At 41.9% G+C, this 21,872-nt stretch overlaps 1 protein-coding gene across 2 annotated transcripts in view; it reads left to right on the top strand.

Moving 5' to 3' along the window:
* The first annotated feature begins 261 nt into the window (after window positions 1-261).
* The window catches only part of ssbp4 (single stranded DNA binding protein 4), a 91,806-nt gene continuing 70,195 nt past the window's right edge, over window positions 262-21,872 (top strand). For both annotated transcript variants that reach the window (XM_058638287.1, XM_058638288.1), the window contains exons 1-3: window positions 262-411; window positions 12,594-12,666; window positions 17,240-17,301. In XM_058638287.1, coding sequence (XP_058494270.1) covers window positions 356-411; window positions 12,594-12,666; window positions 17,240-17,301 — 191 coding nt within the window. In that variant the 5' untranslated portion in view covers window positions 262-355. The remainder of the gene's footprint in view (window positions 412-12,593; window positions 12,667-17,239; window positions 17,302-21,872) is intronic.

Here is a 21,872-nt window from a genome sequence, read left to right as displayed (position 1 = left end):
GCAGACCTGTGGAACAGCGGCTGAGGAGGGGAGGGGGAAAAAAAATCCAAGAGCGGACGGTTTCAAGTCGCCCCAATAGAAACTGTGCCTGATTTGTGGCCAATGTTGAGATGTAAAAAAAAAAAAAAAAAAGAGAGAGAGGGAGAGAGGAGAGAAAGAGAGGAAGGGAGGGCAGAGAGAAGGAGGAGGAGGAGGGGAAGAAGGAGGGGGAGGGAGTGAGGGAGGGAGGGGAGGAGGAGGAGGAGGAGGGGGGCAGGAAAAACACTAAAGGGGTAGCTATGGAGATGGAGCGTTTTCCTGGCTGCCTTCTTTGACAGGTGTTGAGTGGGGCAAAAGTCTTAAAACAGAATCCAGCATGTACGCCAAAGGTAAAGGAGCTGTCGTCCCTTCCGATAGCCAAGCGAGAGAAAAGTAAGTGAACCGTGCGCTTTTATTGTAGGAGTTTACCTGCTTATCATGCAGCCGAGGGGGCAGAGGAGGGGAGTCAACTTTCTAAACTAGCTACTGTAATTTAAAAGGAGAGTACAGTAACCAAAGTGCGCTCCTGTTACCCCCTCCTCCTCCTCTCTGACCCACCTTAGAGGTGCCTCTCTTAAACTTTTGTTTCTATCATTTAATGTCATTTGTGCACATGATATTTACTGATACTGTGCGTTTATGCAAACACTTCAGTGGCTCGCGGGAGAGCGACAATGTGTTTTAATATTGTGTGTGTGTGTGTGTGTGTGTGAGAGATACAGTGTGGAGTAAATTGCGCGCTCCTGCCGGGCAAGGAGAAAGAGACACGCGTGTTTTCATTTCATTTCATTTCATTTCGGGTGAAACATGTTTCCTGCGCGGAGACTCGTCTCAGTGCAGACCGCGGGCTGCTCTTCTCGTCTCCGGTAAACTTTAGGGAGATGAAGCCGCTGGAAGAGGCTTGTAAACTGATGATGATGATGGTGGTGGTGGTGGTGGTGGTGGTGGTTCTCTGGTGTTAGACACAGACCAGCGGCAGCAGCAGCTCTTTACTCGGGATGTTCGCTGTTTTATTTCCGAGCCGCGATCAGACCTGACGGTGAAGGGAAAAGTTTTGTACCGTGCAGTTGGCAGTTCTCCTGCAGCGCTGGTAAACTTTGGACGAACACGAAGCTGCAGCCTCCGTATTTACAAAAACGTCAGAAATGACTGAATGGATGTTAACTGCGTATTTCTGAATAAGACGTCTTTATTTGTCTTTATTTGTTGCAAAATCGCCTTTGATCGCGTTTGATTTTCCCAACAATATTACTATGCATTATCAATACTATTATTAAAACCATTAAAAATGATTTTGCAGCACAGCATGTTAGATCAGTACCGGCCTTTATCATCATCATCAGCAGCTATTTTTAAGCATGAAACGGTGTGAGGTTAGAGGAGTGAGCAGGAATCCCTGCTGAGATGAAACTGTAATCTCAAGACACTGTCAGGTCCAGGAAGGCAGTTCTGCTGCTACACATTTATCTGTTATAACACACACACACACACACACACACACAAAAGGAAGATTGTTGTGTTTTGTTTTTAATTTTTCATCTGATACAGCCTCTTAGACATGTGCCTTGCTCATTTGCTCAGGTCTCGAATGGGACTTTGTACATGTTGTGTGGAATGAGCGTTTCATTTCCCTCCCAATTCTCTTCAGTTTATTGGAAGATTGAGCAGATTTCTCTACGTGTGTGTGTGTGTTTGAGGTGGACGAGTGAATCCTAAATGAAAACAGTCCCATGTGGTTTTTAGGAACAGCAGGCAGAGTGACCTTTGAACCGGCATATGATGCTTTAATATTGCATGTTGACAACAAGGACTTGCATCGTGGCTGCTCTTTACTCTCGTGTGTTTTGAACACATTGTGGGAATGGATTTTTTAATTATTATTTCATTTTATTTTATTTCAGACTGTTGTGGGGAAGTGTGGATTCTGTTCTGTGTGTTTCAAATGGTAGTTGTAAGAGGGTTAATATTAATAAATGGAGTTAATTAACTCCTAAGTCTTTTGTGGAGTGGAAATGAGCAACATTGTCCATGCTCTTTTTTTTGCATGTTTCATATTCATGACCTCCTCCAGTCCTTTATCGAAAGCTCTAAAGTAAATATCCTTTTCTATAAACCTGTCTGAATACATTTAGTTTAGCCGGTTTGTATGTGTGTGTCTGTCACAGGATTGTCGTCACAGACATAATGGACACTGTTTGCCCTCGTCCCTCACCTGTCTTGTCTCCCTAACCTGCCCTGCAGGGCCAACACATGTTTCCTTGTAAGCATGGAGTTCACAGCAGCTGCCTCAACGCTTCACTGAATGAGCTCATATTCATATTTACATATTCATACGCTTCTTTATATATTCACGCATTGAAAAAGAAGAAAAATAAAGGGGGGCACCCTGGATGAACTTGTGTCAGATTAAAGCAGACTCGCCGATCACAGCTCAGGGGATTATTAATCGAGCCATATTGATATTATAATTTACTTTCAGTTGGTTTCATTAAGAAAAGTTTGAATCATTTCGGGTTTGTTATGTTGGCAAGAATAATGAAATCACTCAACAATAATAATAATAAAAAAAACAAGGTTAAGATAAGATTGAAGATAAGTGATTATTTTCCCTGGTTTAATTCCAGTAGTGTGAGCATAGTTAATATTATTGTTACACATAAATCCATTCAAACTAGAGAAAAACATCATTTGTAATTGGCAGCAGTGTGTTTCTTCAACACTTAAAAGCATTTAAACAATACATTTTGTGCACTCAACAAGTTAGTAACGCTTGATTTTGAAAAAAAACTTGACTTGTTTTTAAATAACCTTTTGTGGTGCAAATGTTATTTGATAGCACTCTCTCTTTGCATTTCCATTTCAAGAAGGAGACGATCTGCACACGACACCCACACTTATTTGATTTTGTTAACAGCCTGGTGTCACTTTGAGTGACAGCCTGCAGCCGAGGCTTTTTTGGGAAAGTGAATATTAAGGCTACGGGCTGTAAGTCAGGAAGCGCTTGCATTAGCAGGCTCCACGGCCCCTCCCCCAAAACACTGGAATTTTGGATTCAATTATTTGCAGACTCACTTGCTAACTCCTGGCTAATAATGTAGCCTACCTGGGTTGTTGTGAAGACTTTTGGTTCCACTTTATCTACAATTTCTCATGACTGGCTCCGTAACTTTGGGTTATCATTTCTCAGTTACGGTGCTTTTCCAAATCCACAGTTCAGGCACGACTCGTCTCGGTACGGCACGCCTCTACTTGGTTTATGTTGCTTCTCCATTAGCGATAGTACCCGGTTCTTTTTTTAGTACCTGCTCTGGTGAGGTTCTAAGCGAGCTGAGCCGCTACTAAAATGTGACGTCAACAGACTGCCGGTCACTGATTGGTCAGAGAGTGTCGTCACTGGAAGAGTGATGAGCGTCTGACACTGAACAATACCGAACTGTAGATCAGTTAGAAAGACTTAAAAAACATAAAAATATGTGTTAAACTTTTTTAACAAACGTTTAGCAAGAAAATCTCAATATTTAACATATTGGAGCCCGGTGTATTTAGCAAGAGTTCTGCAGAAAACCGGCGATCACGAGCTAAATCACGACCCGTTCAGCCGTGTTTTAGTTCAGTGACTGTGTCAGACGGAGTCCGTGCTCTGGTTACCCAGGAAGCACTGAACTAATCTTTTTAATGATCTGATTCTAATGATTCAGTACACTGAAAACACCACGAGCCCACAAGCGTTGAGCAGGTTATTATGGAGTAATGGGAAACGACGTGCCTGATACCAAACCGTGTGTAGTCGAGCCATGCCGAGCCGAGTAGTGCTAGAAATGCATAGTGGAAAAGTGCCAGTACTGTATACGCCATTCCCACTGTTCAAGAAAACATCCTCCTTAAACCAGTTTTTCACCAGTGGGAATGTGTTTAAACAGGATTCACTTCAAATGACTCTGCAATGCACTCGGGTTTTAATCAACTGCAACAGTGGGAACATAAGACGCTGGTGAACACAACTCATTTCTTCTTCTTTGGCTCTATTTACACCAGAGAGCCACCATATCTTGACACTTGACACTTAACACTATGAACATTCACCTTCTGGCTGTTCTGCATAGTTGTTCACATTAATGTTTGTAGCGATCCTTCATTTCTTTTTTTTTTTTTTAATTGGGACTGTGGTCTTGTTGTTTTCTTTCTTCCCCTAACAAAAACACCACCGCTTCTGGCAATGGGAATGGTGTTTATTTTAGCAGCATCACCTGGGTTTGAAAATCCCAGGTTAACCAGCAAATTTTAGTGTAAATAAGATTTACTGTAAGTGACAGACAGGTGTGACAACCAGGAAACCTGTGATTTTTGTTTTTATTTCAGTATTATGAGGGATACAGGCAAATAGATGTTATTTATTGATGCTATCGGAAATGAAGAGGATTTCAATAATTCCCGAAAATGTTCCAGGGCCACATGGCGGGGTGGTGGCTTACACTGTTGCCTCACAGCAAGATTACCGGTTCAAATCCCAGTTCAAGTGAGGGCCTTTGCATGGTCTCCCTGTGTGTGTGTGTGTGTGTGTGGGTTCTCTCTGGGCACTCCAAAAAGAATTGGACACTCTATAGTGTTCGTCTCTGTGTGTGTTGGCCCTGCGATGGATTGGTGACCTGTCCAGGGTGGTCGGCTGGGATTGGCTCCAGCCCCCACACAATCGGCATGTGGAGGATAGAGTGGTAGACAATGAGTGAGAAAACGTTTTAGAAACAAAATTGGAGAACAAAATGAAATTTACAATCACACTGGAAACAAATAAAGAGAAATACAGACGGGTTTTCATTCCAAAACTGGAAGTAAAGAGTGTTATTCTGTTATATCTGTTGCATTGTTTACAATATTTCAGAATTAGAATTAGTTTTATTTGCACACACACCAGTTAGTGATAGTGAATTTGACCACTGCATGTAAAACCATCCTTTTTTACACTCCAGTAGTGAACACACACACAAATCAGGCGCAGGAGCAGTGGGCAGCACTTATCTGCACCAGGGGAGCGATGGGGATTACCTTGCTCAGGGGCGCCCCAACCCTTGACCTGTCCCAGGATTTGAACCCTGATTTTACAAGCCCAATTCCCTCCCACTTTTCCACGGGCTGCACAAACATTTCAAGCGATAGATGGAATCCTGGCATCGCAATCCACCTCATAATAGCAGAGGAAAGGATGCATACCTTTTTGTCAGGTAGTTTGCATGAGAGCGGGTGTGTGTGTGTGCAGTTGTGCGTAGGTAAAGCCTCTGAATCGCCAGAAATGTAAAAGAAAAGGCAAATAATGTATGATTTGGGGAAAGGTCATGTTGTGGTTTGCAGACCATATTGAGATAATAGTATAGATGACTGATCAGGAATATGTTGCTGGACACATCTGCAGTTTTAACACCACGACTGCGATTGTACAAAACATCCCTGAATGGTCAAAGGACTGAAAACGGTACAAAAGTTGGAAGTCAACTGAACACTAGTACACTGTAGTTTTTCCACATAAAAAGTTCCAATAAACCACTTCAGGTGTACATTTAAGTGCATCGAGTGTATTATCTTCTTTAAGGCCTTGAAACCAAGGCTTGGATCCAACCTGTTTGTTCAGAAAAACAACACAAAACAGCCACACGCGCATTTCATACAACCAAGGCCTCGCCATAAAAGTGGCATTGAGCTGTTTTAAGACTCTAAAGAAGCACTGATGTGCAAGGACATTATGCAAAACATACAAATAACAATTATAAAGACGGAGTGACCAAAGAAATGAATTAGTCTCCACATTTTATTTGATCATTTGAATGTTAATATTAGTATATCGTACAATTTAGTAACAAGGACCTCTTTGAAATGTGCACTGATTAATCTGGCATTTTAATTAAAACATGCCATTCACAGAACTATTTCTGTCACCATCAAACATCTCAGGTCCATAGTTTCCTAAATAATTCCGCTCCCTGTTTGTTTACAGACTTTTTGAGATTTCGAGTATTTCTGGATTTGTTTGGGGGAAAAGAACTTCAAGTGTGACGTTAATCAGGTTTTTTTTGAATGCCGGATTCTTTACATCCTCCACTCCTCCTCTGACTCCTCCCATGTATTTACATGCAGTTTAATGGGGATCTTCAGGCCTGAATGCATGGTTTTGATTTTACACAGATGGCACCGCCATCTGCATTTCAACCCTTTGACAGGAACATAAAGAGCCGTGCACCAACATGGGCTGAAACACTGCACTAAAAGTAAAGAAACCCTTGATTTACCCTCGGCACCCTTTGGCTCGATGTGCTTTCATTCAGATGTGTCAACAGTCAATTAATGCTTCTTTTCGTCTGCTGCTTTGGGTGCATCTGCACACATTTGTTAGTTTTCTCCCTTGAAATGAAAAAGGCAGTATAAATATTGAGACTGCGTGCGCAAAGTTGTTAATCACTTTGGCAAAAGGGCACACAAGTACAGCGTGTGTGCGTCTTCTATTAGAACACAATGAAAAGGATGTGTCTCCATAGTCAACAGACGGAGAGAAAACGTAGTGTGGACACATTTTTCTTGTTAGGTTACATCATGCTGTTGTCCTCGTGAACTGCAATGGGAGGAGAAGGCTCTGGTGATAACACAAGTATGCCCGCTATGTCAACATGATCTCTCGTCACATGTCGTTATGAATCTTTTTATGTTAAGTGTGTTTTTGTGTGAGTGACAATCAGACTTGGCTGAAAATGAACAACATATCTGGTATTTTCAGTGAGGTGAGAGGACAATTAACGGTGCGTGTGTGTTCTTGTATTGGTGTCTTTGTGAGGACCAAAAAACCTAGAAACCTATAGGACATTTTGGGAAAGTGAGGACATTCTGGCCGGTCCTCACTTTCTGTCACCCCTTAAATGGGCTTTTGCAGGGTTAAGACCTGGTTTTAGGGTTAGGGTAAGGGTGAGGCACTTAGTTTTTGATGGTTAAGCTTGAGAATGAATTATGTCAATGAGTGTCCTCACTTCAAATGCTGTGTAAACATGTGTATGATTATATATACTGTATATATACTTGTATGACCTTTTCTGGCATAAACACTGACCTTATCAGGACCAGTAGTCATCATGGAGACCAGAACCTGGTCCTAATGAGGCAGTACCTAATTTCTAAAGATCTGGTTAAATTTAGGGCTAAGATTTGAATTGTGATTAGATTAGGCTTAGTCACTAACTGGTTATGGTTAAGGTTAGGGGTAACTTTGTACACGCTGTTCAAATTTGAACAGAAGTAAGTACAGTGTCCCAAGAGGAATAGCTTGTGTGTGTGTGTGTGTGTGTGTGTGTGTGTGTGTGTGTTAACCCGTGGCTAAAGCAAAGCGTGTCTACTTGCTCATAGAGGCTGATTTGTTTTGACAAAGGAACCGCCATAACAAAGCCAAGCAAATATAAACAATGTGTGCAGTGGGAATAAGCTTCAGTGAAACAGCTTCACTGTATCACAGGCGTCTCAAACAGACACACAACCTTTCTTTCACCTACATTCACACCTGTTCACCACCGCAGCGTCAGTTCTACACTTCTTTTATAAGGTGCCCATTAATATTTAATATTAAGGAAATAACGTTTTCTGTTTTTACTCTGTTACTCTTTGTGCTGCGTTTGAGGACACCACCGAGTCTATAAATTATGCATGTCCTATATTCTCCTCGGAAAGACATGGATTGTGTATGAAGGCAGATGCAGTAACGGGCACTGCCTCATCCTGCCACCATCACTTCCTCCGTGCGTACCTCACCTCCCTCTGCCACCGCTCTCTCTCTCTGCTGAATTATTGAAACGAAGACATGACAGTTAATTTGCTAACTGTCTGCGCTTTAGCTGGCTAAACTCAGCTGAGAGTCCCGAGTCTCTGGAGACGACTGAACGAAAGGGAGGGCAGGGTGGGTCAGCCTCGGGCTAAATGTCAGGTGTGCTTCCTGGGGACAAAGTGATGGGAGAGATCTGCTTGAAGTGTGGACAAGGTGCAAAGTACTAGTTAGGTTCTCAAACTGTGGTACGTGTACCACCACTGGTGCTACTTGGAGGAAAGTCAGCCATACTGTAGGTGAAAACGCATACTTTTTTGTCGGGGAGGCGTTCCGTCCACAAGGAGACGGCATTTTAGAGGACCTGAAGCGGTATTCTTTGAAAACGTCAGCCTCATGTTTCCATGTAGACAGCGAATATGTTACTTTAGAAAAACAATGACGTCATTCATTGACGGAGTTATCAACTACTGTCAATGAAAAGCAACTAAAGTCAGTCTGAAAAGACGCTAGATATCACCAGAACACTCTTTAGAGAGCGGGTGAATGAAGTGTTGAAAGTGTTGTAAAATAAAGAGAGGAGAAAACGAAACGTACTTTTACTTGATGAACAAAACAGAGTGAGCTGCTCTGCACATCCACAGCTCGTTCTTGTCTGTGACTCTGTGTGTGTGTGCTGCGCTCACACAGCTCTTCTCTGTGTGTGTGTGTGTGTGTGTGGATACAGTTAGATGGATCTCACTTGTGGGACAGAATTGTACATTTCCATTTATGAAAGTATTTAGGAAAGTCTGTAGATCTGTCGCTCTTTGCTTTTTTGAAAGAAAAAAAGAAAGTCGCTAAATATGCACACGTAAACGACATGAAACGTAAATGTATACAAACAGACTATATTTCCCTTTTCTTTCCTCTGGCGCGTTTCATTCTGTCTCCTTCTCTGGTTTTATAGCTATTACAGTGTTTCCCCTAGGATGGAGTTGTAGCAGTGGAGGTGAGTGTTCGCCCGCGTGCTAAAGCAAAGTGCAAAGTGCACCCTGCTGGGAGGTTTCTATGTGTCTGCCAGCACCAGAGGGGCTCTTTAGGCTTAAGTACATGACAGTACATTTGTGCACAGTCATGAGCAGGGGAACTGTCTGTCTGGCTTACATATGAGGTGTCAAGCTTTAGGGAAACACACTTTTATTGAACACAATAACATGACAATAATTTATTATATTAACAACCAACTATATACAGTAACTTGAGATTGGAGATCTCAAGTTCCTACTGTCGCGAACGGCCCTCGCGCATAGAAATGCTGCGTTCGTGACAGTAGGAATTTTCTGACCCATTATCTGACGCCACACAACAATGGGAATGACATGCATCTGGACATTTCAACTGGGAAATTCCAACCTCTGATTTTGTCTTTGAACACAGCATAAGGTCATGTGGAATACCTACAATCTTTGTATCAGGGAGAGCAAAGACAGCAAAGAAAAAGATTGTTTTCCTTTTGTGTTGTTTCCGTGTGGATGTGGCCTGTATATACCAGGTGTATGTGATATGAGTGGAGCGGAGGAATTTTGACCAGCGTGCGTAGAAAATGAAACAAATAACAAAAATATCATAATCAATTAAGTAATAAAAAATAAGAGTCACCTTATCTCTCACTCCATCTTAATCTAATTTAACTATACCAGTGTGTGAAGTATATGTGAGGAAGAGGAGGATGATGAGAGAGCAAATGATCTTATTGGGAATAAATCTGCTCAGTCTATTTACTCCACTGTATTTTAACTGTAGCTGCAGTTGGTAATAATGGTGTTGCTTCAAGAGCTCAATATTTTCCCAGGTGGTACTTGGTATAACAAGTTTGAGAACCAATGATTTAGACCTCATGAGATTAGAGTCAGGAAAGAAAAGGAAATCAGAAAACTGATTCTTTTTTTTTTTTCTAAGCCTTCAAACTATGCTGCAAATGATTATGCCGTTTAAAGCTCAAATAGACATTTTGTTTTATAGGTGATTTGTTTAAAATATGTACAAAAGTGAGCTTTAGCTTTTCACTGCAACCCTGTGATTGACAATTTTCTGAAATACAGAAATGCTTATACCTGTCATAACTCTGTCTTCATGCAAATACACACACTCGTTTCTCAACGTGTCATTTCCCGTCTCAATATAATACACTTCTTACACGCAGTATAACCCCGTTAAACAAGACACTTTGGTGTTAAAACTGAGTATTCTTTTAGCCACGGGGATGTAGTTTTGGATGATTTGATTTATGGCACAAAGTAACTGTATTATCTTGCACAACAGTCACTCATAATGTCTTTACACAGGACAACGCCAACTCTTCACCGATGTCTTTCTATTGCTGCTGCTTCATTACGATAGTTAATTAACAGGAAAAGTTACGGACAGGAAAATTGCTTCTTCATTGCCTGTTGTGGCTATTGTCTCTGCCTCAGCTGTGAACGTCTCTCTCAGGCTTGTTGGAAACACTCCCTCCATGTGAGGAGGCGGGTCGGGTAGTAACAGACAGGTACACCAGCTCATCAGTACGCATGGTCCATGTGTTTGCAGGGACACTCGTCTCATTCTGCGTCTCAGAAACAGAGCTTTAAGAAAGGGAGCTATGAGAAACAGACCGGAGATGCTCCTCGAGACCTATTTTAATTTAAACTCACACATACCAGCTTTATTTAATGGGCTTTGATTTGGAGTCAGCAGTCAAACCAAAGGCCAAACATTCATCCTCCCACTCAGGCTCTTCTCGTGCTTCTCCATCACCTCATTTGCTTCACTTTAGATTTTTGTAAAACTTTGTGGACGAGGACGGGGAGAGTGAAATGTGTAGGAGAGGAAACGTGAGATGTGAGGTGGACAGCGTGCGGTTTGCGGTTTGTGTCTCGTAAAGCTTCTCATCTTTTATTCCTGAGTGACACATGTAACTAGCGCCGGGTTCACGGGGAAAGAAATTCATGTTCACAGTGTCCGTGGAGGGGAGCGTTCACACCCTGACATTCAGTTTCACAGCTCTCCATGGACACTGCATTCACCACAATGTCCCCTTTACCTACCTGGCCATCCTTGGGTTCTGCTCTATCAGCTCCTCCTCCCCCGAGTTACACTTAGTGCTTCTGACTGACTAACAAAAGGTGTCTCCTGAAGCCTGGATTGAATGAGTGTTTTTAAATAATGCATTGCAGCTGGGGCAGGTGCCCATCGCTCAGGCATTGAGCCCCTCAGATCACACCAGGCTCTGCCATGAAAATTTCATTGCCGTGGTACTCATGGGAATGTCTGTGCGATGCTGTACGGGCTGGACTGGGTGTATCGGAGCTGATGTCTGCCGCGGGGTATTTCACACTTTTTTTTTTCTTTTCTTTTTTTTTACACCAATGGATTCCCCTTTTTTTTACCCAGAGCCTGGGAAACCTAAATGCCCCTGAACTGTTCAGGATGACGGTGCACAGGCACAGGTAAATGTTTCTGTCAACATGACAGTGATTGACCATAATAACCACCTCAGAAAACAAGGAAAGCTGACACATAAAAGAGTTGGACATCGGTTTGATCAACTCTCAGAAATACAGCTTTCAAAAGGCATGGACACCGCAATTATTACCATGTGCTCTCAGCTTTTGAGGTTTACGAGCTCCAGTGAAATGTATGTGGACGTCTTTTGACCTGGGTTTTGCCCTCAAGCAGGAGGCTGCTGTAACTTATGTCCACAGTCTGTCGGGCCCTGAGAGAAACTGTGCAGCCACGACTTTGAAGTTTAAAAAAACAAATTAAAAAAAAAGACATTCTGCTGTTTTTTTTTATTTTATTCAGGTTAAATTTGTTTCACAAATGACGGTCTGTAAAATGCAAACATTCAAATTGAACGTAATACATCCATAGTCCTTGTTGGGATAAGAGAGATGATTAGAGATGAGAGAATTAATATTTCCTATTATTTTTCTTATTATTATTTATTATATTGTTGCTTTAACTTCCTTCTTTCATAATTTTAATTCTTAATCCGCTCAAGCTAATAGAAAACCAAGATACAAAGAAAAACTTTTTGTGTTTGTTTCAGCGTGTGACTCTTCACTTCTCTGTAAAAGTTTTATATTTGCTCATATTGGAGTATTTTATGTCGTACGGGATGCTCATCTGTGTCGACAAGTTATCTGTAAAAGCTGGAAAAGCTGATAATATTCCATAAGCTGGTTAAGTAATCTTTCATTTTTCAGAAATTAATTACAATTTATTATTTAGCCATATTTTGTCTCCTCCTGTTGCAGGAATAAGCTTCAGTGTGCTAATAACAGGAACCCAGCACACAGCATGTTATTATCCAAAAGGCCAACTTCAGCCACATCTGAGGATGTTTTCCTTTTTGTCGCCTCTTAACATGTTTTTCTGTCTGCGCTGTTTTGTTTTCAGCGTCTGTGCCTCAACAGCAGATTTCCTAAAACCACAGGGAAGTGGCTGAGTGCCACCGAGGCTCTTTAGCTCAGAGCTGCAGAGGTTTACATCACACGTTTACAACCCGTCTGCACTGTGTATAATCTTCATATTGTAAAATCTTGTTTATCCACGCTCCATCTCAGATGACACACTGATGATTTTCTGCCAGTCGCTGATAGGCCACGTGAAATTAAACCAGTGTGACACATTACAGGATGAAGGGAGAGCACCAGCTCATTTTTTAATTGTGAAATAATCTTCCAAATGAGGAATGAAATGGGTACAGATGGAATTTAGAGCTGTGATACTGACGTCTGTCTTTCTCTCTTCTCTTTTCCAGGTTAGCTTTATATGTGTATGAGTATTTGCTGCATGTTGGCGCACAGAAATCAGCACAGACCTTCCTGTCAGAGGTAAGAAGTTATTTCAGTTTGACTCCCTAAACTCCCTTGACCCACCCACCCCCCCACACACACACACACACACACACACCCCTCTCTCTCTATTGTATGACCAGGACTGGAATTCAAATTATAGGTTGTCCTGGGTTCAAGCAGCTCTTGACTGATATCACTACAAGCACGGATACTTTTGTTTTACTGTAGCTGAACAACAACAATGTTCTTTTCATTGTTTATAAATTTGGGACATTGTTAACATGACATCAGTTAATGGGATGACCCGCCCTTCATTATTAGCTCTAATTTGTGATCATAAATTGCTATAATTAGAGCAGTTTGACATATTGTGTGCACGTTGTGTTGCTCACGTTCTGCTGTGACATTTAGAAGATGAAGCTGCTCTCTGGTTAGTTAAATTGAGTGTGGGTTTAATGCTTGACTCCATTCCAAACATTTCCATTTATCCCAGGTCTGCCGGACTTATTAGTCTTGTATTAGAGCACCTGAACCGTCAAAGACGTTCAGACACTAATGTGTTGCATACTCTTCTTTAATGGACATCCTTTCTGCTAATGGTCCCTTTTTCCAGGCTTTCTCCTGTACAGCACGTGTTGTGTCCACCAGCTTCATTCAGCTCCACTCCATTCCCCAACACTAAGAAAGTGCAGGTCTATGTCATTCAACGTAAATATTGAAATCATTTATTGGTCACTGAAATCAGGCGAGCTTGGCATTCAGTCACATATGGTGCTCAGTTGTAGCACAGCTTGGCACGTTTGAACTAGGGATGGGGTGATACCACATTTTTGTGTCCGATACCGATATCACAAACTCAATTATTTACCGTTATTAGTCCGATCAAGTAATTTAAACTCCGTCTGACACAATAACTCAACTAAAATACGGCCAAAGGGGTCGTGATTCGGCTCACAAGCAGTGCTGCACCAGACTCCTCTGTTAAATATTAAGATTTTAGAAATGTCCTTGCTAAATGTTGTAGATTAACGCATGTTTTCAGGATTTTTACATTGTTCAGACGACACTCTCTGACCAATCAGTAGCCGGCAGTCTGTTGACATCACATTTTAATATCTTTCATATTAAAAAAGGACAAAGTACCAGGTACTATCGCTAATGGAAAAGCAAAACAAAACAAAAACAAGAGTACAGTCCAGCTTAGTGGAAAAGTGCCAATAGTAATACGATTGCACCTTTGTGAGCTTACTTACTGTATGTGTCCAACACACATTTGCCCAATTCACACAACACGCAACACATACATGCAGAAGTGAGAGTCTAGTGAGCTTGGTAGTTTTGACAGCTGCTCCGTAAGCTGAGGTGAAGTGGGAACATTAACTTTTACATTTGTTCTATTTGTGAGCGTGCAGAGTAATCACATTCAGATTACACATAAGTAAATAGGCGGATGAATGAGAGGCTAAAATGGCTCGAATGGCTTTTGTTGTGAATGTAGTGTTGCAATTTTTTTTTATAAATGTGTAAAGAGGAATATGTGATTATTCAGAGATAATTTAAATGGTGTAAAGGCTTCAAAATAGTTTAGTTTATTAAAATTTTTAAATTATTTCTTTTTTTTCTCCTACCACACACAAACAGTAGTTTCTCTATTGACTACCAATTGGGCAATTTGTTTAAACACCAATTGCTGTATTTACCCAGGATTTCATGGTCCATCCATGCATCCATCCATCCATCCATCCATGCACCCATGCATCCATCCATCCATCCATTCATCCATCCATCCATCCATCCATTCAGTTTAGATCAAATTAGATCACATAGAAAGGAGGAATATTTGTTAGTTTGTTATTTATATCTTGATTATTCCTTTTAGTTGAGTTGAAAAGGCTTGGGGTTTTTGAAGGAAACAAATTAGAAATTGAACAAAAATAATGCACAAAGAAAACAAACAAACTCACTGCATCAATCAGACAGAAAAGTGCATGGCGGCGGCTGGGGGCTGGCCCAGCTGCCAACATCCATGAGTGGACGTCTAAAATGTGAAGCAGAGATGGAGAGGTGAGATGAAGTAGGGGAGCTGCTGAGAGCCTCACTGATTTCAGATCCTTGCCGGCGAATCTTCTCCCCAGGACTGAGTGCTTCCAGTGAGCTGTTGGAAAGATGTGAGAAGCACTGGGTCGCACACATGCAGATTCACAAGCTGTCTAAAAACAGAAAAACAACATTAAAACAACACACACACACAAAAAACAACACTAATAGACCACATCTGCGAGGCACGCGTACAAACACTGCTTAGTCCATTTAACGCCATGTTGTGTCTGCAACATTATCCTGCGAAAGAACTTAGTTAGTTTATTTTAGTTTTTATGTAGTTATGGTAATATAAAGTCAGACTGAGAGCCTCAGTGGGTACATCCTACCAAACACTGCAGCCTGACCTTTCACCTTCTTACCTTCATGTGGTTCTAGCTGTAGGCTGAAATGAATCACGAGATTAGAAGGAAGGTTGCAAACAGATTAGTTAGACTCATCTTCATCACTCAGCATCCATCCTCATGTTTTGATCTACCTCTGTATCCTCTCTGGTGCCTCCTTTTTTCCCCCTCCTCATTTTCCTCGTCTCTTTATTTCTCTATAGTAACCAAGGCTACAGTCATACTAATACAGTCTGAAATTGTGTTTAAACCTCTGTTCACTCAAGCACTTTAGCTCTGTGTGAGATAGGGCTGCACAATAAATCACAAAATAATCAAAATTGCAATACGAGCAAGTGCAATATCCAAATTAAAAGATAATAAAGACAAAATCTCTGTCAAAACAGTATTATGATGGAATTCTTCAATGCTGCAGGAATTTAACAGCCCTAAACTTTTGCTCTTTGCTCTTTTGCAGATGAGAAATAAAAGCGTATTTGTTTACTGAAACAAATGATTTAGATTTTCTTTTCATGAAAATCAACATTGCTATCACAATATGCCAGATTAATTGCAATAGGATTTTTTGACTTTATCATACTTGTATTCTTCTTTGAAATGCAACTAAAATGCTAAGGATACACAATATCTGATGCGCTCAAGGAAGGAACCAATAGAATATATTTCCAATAAGAACTATTTTTATTGTCCATGTACAACACTGTTAAAAAAAGATAGTGTATAATTTTTAAACATACACCAATTTCTGTTACATTGAAACAATTGTCAATGCCATGCTGATTTAGCCTTTCAGCACCACATGACACTCTGTGTTTCTATAAAGTATAGTGATGGTCATGGCGTGTGGAACGGTTTGGTTCTGTATGGTACGTATTTTTTGATGCATTCCCATTCCCAGAGTACCAAATAAACCAGCCCCAACCGTTCCATGTTTAAGTACCATTCCCTTGGGCTACCAGAGTAATGGTACGATATGGTATGATATGGTAAACAAGACAAATGCTTCTTGTCCCCGCCTGCCCCTGCACTGCTGTTGTATACAAACCAACGCTCCCTCAGTCAGGTCTGATAATATTGCTCTACAGGGCCTATTTTCAGATATAGGACACAGCAAACAAATAATAAAAGATCATTCTTGATCACAAAGACAAAAATACCCCAGAAGAAGAGTTGTATGATGGTATGAACATAATTCACTTCTTTTGTAGGTTTTTTTTTCTTCTTCTGTATTTGCAGTGAGCTATAGTATGTATTGTTTAATGCTTGACTTTGAGCTGTTTCTAAAGCTACAGCACTGACAGCTCGCTCATCATCCACGCCATATCTCAATCTTTGTCTGCACACACACACGCACAAGTGTTTCAGTAGAAGAGGGACTTCTATCCTCGCAGGTAGACTGATTGCACACATGCACCTGCTCAGTGCCATCTAATGAGAGCGCTATCACCTGGACTCTCCTGCTTCAATTAGCCTCTGTGTCTCTGTCAGTGAGAAGCACATACTCACACACTCACACACTTACAGTATACACAATACACTGGTGTCCCCATGAGGACTGCCACTCTATGCTCTCCTGCACAGTGCAGCACTCAGCTCTTTAGCTGCATTAAATCAACAGGCCCACGCCCACATATGGCAGGCACATCACATCACTATAAACTGCACTGGGGAAATCTATAGAATAGACACTTTAATAGAAATCTGAAGCTTGAAGCATTTTTTCTTTTTTTCTTTTTTTAGAAATAGAGAAATCTTGCTGCTCTCATGCTGTCCTCATCAGACTCTGGTGAATCCTCTCTGTGTCTCACTGCACTGAATCTGTGTGTGTGTGTGTGTTAGTGTGCAGAGTCACGCCAGCAGTGTGTAAAGCAAGGAGCAGGTCTGATATCGCTCACTGGATCTTATCTCAGTGTCCAGATACAGGCCGGTGCTCTGCTGGTTTGTGAGGGCAATGGAGACGGCTTCTGCTTGAAGACACACTGCTCTGCTCTGCTCTGCACTGCCCATCAGACTATTTTTCTGTCTGACTATTGCTCCATCTCTCGAACGTTGGGAGGACAGTTGAGCAAAATGATTACATTATGCATAAAACATGCTGCGGTGTCTAATTCTTAAACCCCCCCCCCCCTTCTTCTCTCCTCAACCCTTTTCCTCTCTTCTCTCAGATCCGATGGGAGAAGAACATCACACTTGGGGAACCTCCAGGATTTTTACACTCATGGTGGTGGTATGTACAGTACATGTTGATCCTCTCCCCTGTTTCCTCCTCATGACCACACACAGGCACACAGGTTTTTTTTTTTTACAGCTCACATTCATACTGTAGAAGCACTCTTGATGGTCTGAAGGAATGTGAAGGGGTGGAGAGGCTCTGTAATTGCAGGGAATGCTAAGTGCATCATCTCACACATGTTTTAATGCTGTATTGCTGGCGTCCCTCTGATTGACAAGTGAGCAAACTCCCTTTGCTCTTTTATTTAAACTGAAGGGTGTAAAAAAAAAAAGAGAGACTCGCGTTGACATTGTGCGTTGCCACATCGTATATAAATGACTTTTGTTTGACCTTGATGCTGCTTTTAACAAAGCGGTGCTGGAAGACTGTGGTCAACACACTGTTTTTCTCCATGTCTCAGTCAGTGGGAATGGCAACTTCCAAATGAAGGATCCCCCTTACCATTTGTCAGACCAAGAAATAGAAAAGTTTAAAGTTACCGTTCAAGTTTGCTGAAGTGTGCTTATGAGTTACTGACACATCAACTCACCATTTTACACAAACAGCAAAAAGGAGTTGTGGATCCACTGCTGCATCCATCAACAAGTTCAAATGTCTCTCTTTTTATTTTTGTGCTTAAAATCCTTCATTATGATTTACCTAAGGGCCACAAACTAACCTAAGGAGGCAGCAGCACAGCAGCTCCTGCTTCCCTGTCAGCTAAAAACACTGTTTTTCCCTATGAAATCTGGTGCAGGAGAGTGAGCTGTTTACAGTCTTAGTTTTTAGTTAGAATAAGCATGAAATGACAAACATATTCTTAAGATACTGTAGACGTAAGCAGGTAAGTATTTTATTAGAAAACCCTTTTTTCAGCTAAAAATCTGTTCTTTCTTGTATCCCTGCTGGCAGCCCCGTCCCAGGCTAGGTCTTGGCGATGCACTTGGCGAAGTCAGTGCTGACACTGTGCCAATACCTCATACAACATTTTGAATCAAAGAGGGAAGGCAGTAAGGCAGTAAGGAGGAAGCCGGGGCAACTGGGAAGGATGCAGAGAAAGAGACAAGTGGGTAGACAGACAGGGAGGATGAGACGCTGAATCCTCAGTAAGGCAAAGCAGAGAGGGGATGAGAGCCAGGATAAGAGGTTTGACAGGGCCCACTTTGTTTGTCATTCATGCTATCCTGCTCATCCGCAAAGCCCCCTGGCTGGCCCTGTGTAATAAACCCGGATGTACGGCTTCATTCATTCATCCTCTGTGGCCTCAGCATGTGTTGTAATTGTGCAGCCTGTTGACACAGCTCATAATGGCCCTTAAAGAGCCTGGCTTCTCTCAACCTGACAGCTCTCAATTGGATATAGCTACCAGTAATACTGACTGAATGACATACACTAACATACACCACAGTGTTAAGTTCGCTCCTGCCTCTGCTCAAACCTCCAGTAGAATGCTCTATTGTGTGTGTGTGTACTTTCATTTTCAAACACACCTGAAAAAAGGTAAAAAAATGTTTGAATCTGATTGAATTTGTGATATTTAGAAATACGCCAAAGTTTGCTTGGCTCGTTTTAATGAACAAAAATAAAAGAAAACCTATTTTTTGGAATTTTGCACAATTATCGCTACTTCCGTTTTTTTTTTTGTTTTTTTTAAATGTGATATAAAATTACGCACTCAGCAGCACATAAGAAGAACAAAAGAAGCATTTTGTAAAGCCTGAAGATGTGACCTATAAAAACACACAGCCCAGGATGTCCATATAAGGAGTTTTGTAATTTGCACCTGCGGCACTGATCTGTGCCACGTGAGCACTACTGAACCTCGTTTCTGAGGAACTGGTTAAGTTTGAACTGTGGTTAGGTTAAGGTTAAGGTTGGACATTAACTGGTTATGGGTAAGAATAACATTTAGTTTAGGCTGTCCAAATGAAAGGGAGTCATTACAGTGTCCGAAGAAGAATAGCCATGCTAACCCATGCATGTGTTACAATTAAGTCAAGCTAGTGAGGAATCGATGTGGTGAATGAAGTGTGTCTGCTTCCACAATACGCCCTCCTTCAGCTTGTTAGTATTAGGTGGTTTCTGGTTTAGGTGGCAACTTGTTGTTAGGATGTCGAGGGCCTTTCTGAGTCTTCTTACAACCTATGAACTGTAAAATAAACTTAAATGTCAACAGTCCAAAACATTACCAGCTTGGATTTTGCCATGATTTTCCTCACTTTTTCTTCTTCTGTGTCTGGGTGAGGGGGGTGAGTCTGACTTTGGTCTGACTGAAGGTACATGCACTCGTAATTTGACTCCCATTTGCATTGTCTGGGTGTGTTAGTCTGACTCAAATTTACGTGAATTTCAAAATGCTACTTTTTAGTTGGACTAACAAAACAATCTGATATTTTTATCTCATGTTGTGAACATGGTATGTGTCTGTAAGACCTTTTCTTGCATTAACATTGACTTTGTCATGACCAGTTATCCTCATGGAGACCAAAACCAGATCCTAATGAGTCAGAACCTCATTTCTGAGGAACTGGTATGCCTAGGGCTAAGATTTGAACTGGGGTTAGATTAAGGTTTGGCGTTATGGTTGTTTTAGGAATAACACTTTTGTTAAAGCTTCTAAAGATGTCAGTGCAGTGTTCTACAGAGAGTAGTGTGTGTGTGTGTGCGTGTGTGTGTGTTTGTGTGCGTGTGTCAGAGAGAAGTTGGAGTAGGCTGTTGATTAGCCAGCATGAGCAGGGCAGGACTCCAGTGTAGTAAGACATAGCTGAGGGGCGTCTGTCTGGGCCACGGAGGGAGCACGTGGAGGGGAAGACTCACTGACTCACTGGGGGTGGGGTCCGGTGGTCGGCTCGGAAAAGAGAGAGAGGCAAAGTCCTCTGTCCACCCCTATGCCACTCAGCAACCCCCCCCAACCTCTAGCCTCCCCCAAAACAAAAGCTCCAGATGGTAGGAAAGCCACCAACCTCCCTCATCCCTCACCCTTCACTCCCCCTCCCTCAACCTTTGTCTGGAGGCCTGTCCCTTTGTTTGCGGAAGAGAGACCCCCGAATGGATTAACTCTTTGCATTCCTGGCTCTTTTGTGTTAAACAGCCAAATCTAAGACTCTGACCCCACCACCACCCCAGCCCCAACACTGTTGTCCCCTCCTCAGCACCTCACTGGGGTTTTCTTCCCTCCAGTCTTTGCCTCTGTGGCTGTTTCCTGTAGGATGGCGTTGTTTGGGGGGAGTGGTGGTTTCAGACCATGGCTGTAATGGGGAGGGGGATTGCGGCTGCCGGTGGGGGTCACTCATCCACATCTGTTGTTATGGGTGGAAGGATAAAGAAAAGGCTCAGTGAGGACTGCAGGTGTTGATTGTGTCATTAGCTCCTTCTCTATTGGCTGCCGCTAGTTGTCTCCTCCTTATCCCAAAATCGATTGCTTTAATCAGTTTTCACTGCATGGCCACTGACTCCTAAGCACACCCGCCACCCCCACCCCAGAAAACATTAACACACACATGAAAACCTCAGCACAACAACTGTACGGGGAGAATTCCTCTATGTGATCTCCTCTAGCCCAATGTCTTGTTTGTGAGGGGCAGAGAAAACAGTGAGAGTTCAGCCACTCCACATAAATATCTGAAATACTCTTCACAAACACAGGTATCAGATATTCCCTCACTTCTTTTACGTCCTTTCCTCTCTCCGTGTCCAATTTTTCTTCCCTCTTCTCTTGTTATTTTGTCCAGAGTCATAAATACGAGCAGCTGAGTTGGAAAAAAAACATTCACATCAGCCTCCTGGTTGTAAATCAGAGACATTTGGCTGCGATTGGGCTTGGTGAGAAGAAGCAACAATAGACAGAGTGGCTGGAAAATCTCCATTACTTGGAAATACGCTTCAAAAACACAAATATAATCTAGCTTTAATTGGCATATTCATGCTCAACTATAATTCATCAAACCAATTTATCCTCCACATGATGGCTGTGGGGCAAATATAGGTACGTTTCTTACTTATTGTTCACTTCATTCATGTTTGGGCACATCTTCTGAAGGCTAATGGATATGGACAAAATAGCAAAATGGTGCACTTTCAGCAGTTATTATAAGGAGGCAGTGTTGCCATTACCTTGAGTGAGAAGACCATCAGACATTTTGAGAATAAACGTTAGTAAGAACACCAGCAACACTTTATCACAACCGTCTCTGGGTCACTTCACCTTGTGCTGCTCTCGAGTGGATGAATAGTTTGACATAAAAGGAAAAATAAAGAATGCATGGAGGTATGTAGAAAATGACAGTGGGATTGTTTTAACCGATTCAACGATAGAAAAGCTCCCAGTGTTGAATAAAAAAGTGCTGTTGACACTTCCTGTCCCTAACAGTCTTGTCGGTCCAATTAAGAGAATCCCTGCTTCTATTTTACGTAACAGTTCCTCTGCCACAGTGAACCAACTGCACTGTATGTAGATAATCTGCTGGTAAAATGGTAAAATGTGTTTCTGTGTGTTTGTATGGATGGCAATGACTTCTAATATGGAGATAACATGTTTGCCAGGGATGTTTCTGTGCACACGTCGTTTTATATTCTCTACGTTCTGT

Source organism: Solea solea, chromosome 9 (genome assembly GCF_958295425.1).
Source record: "Solea solea chromosome 9, fSolSol10.1, whole genome shotgun sequence".
NCBI classification, from domain to species: Eukaryota; Metazoa; Chordata; class Actinopteri; order Pleuronectiformes; family Soleidae; genus Solea; species Solea solea.
The sequence above is the reverse complement of the archived record's forward strand: the minus strand, read 5'-3'. Positions and strand labels throughout refer to the sequence as shown.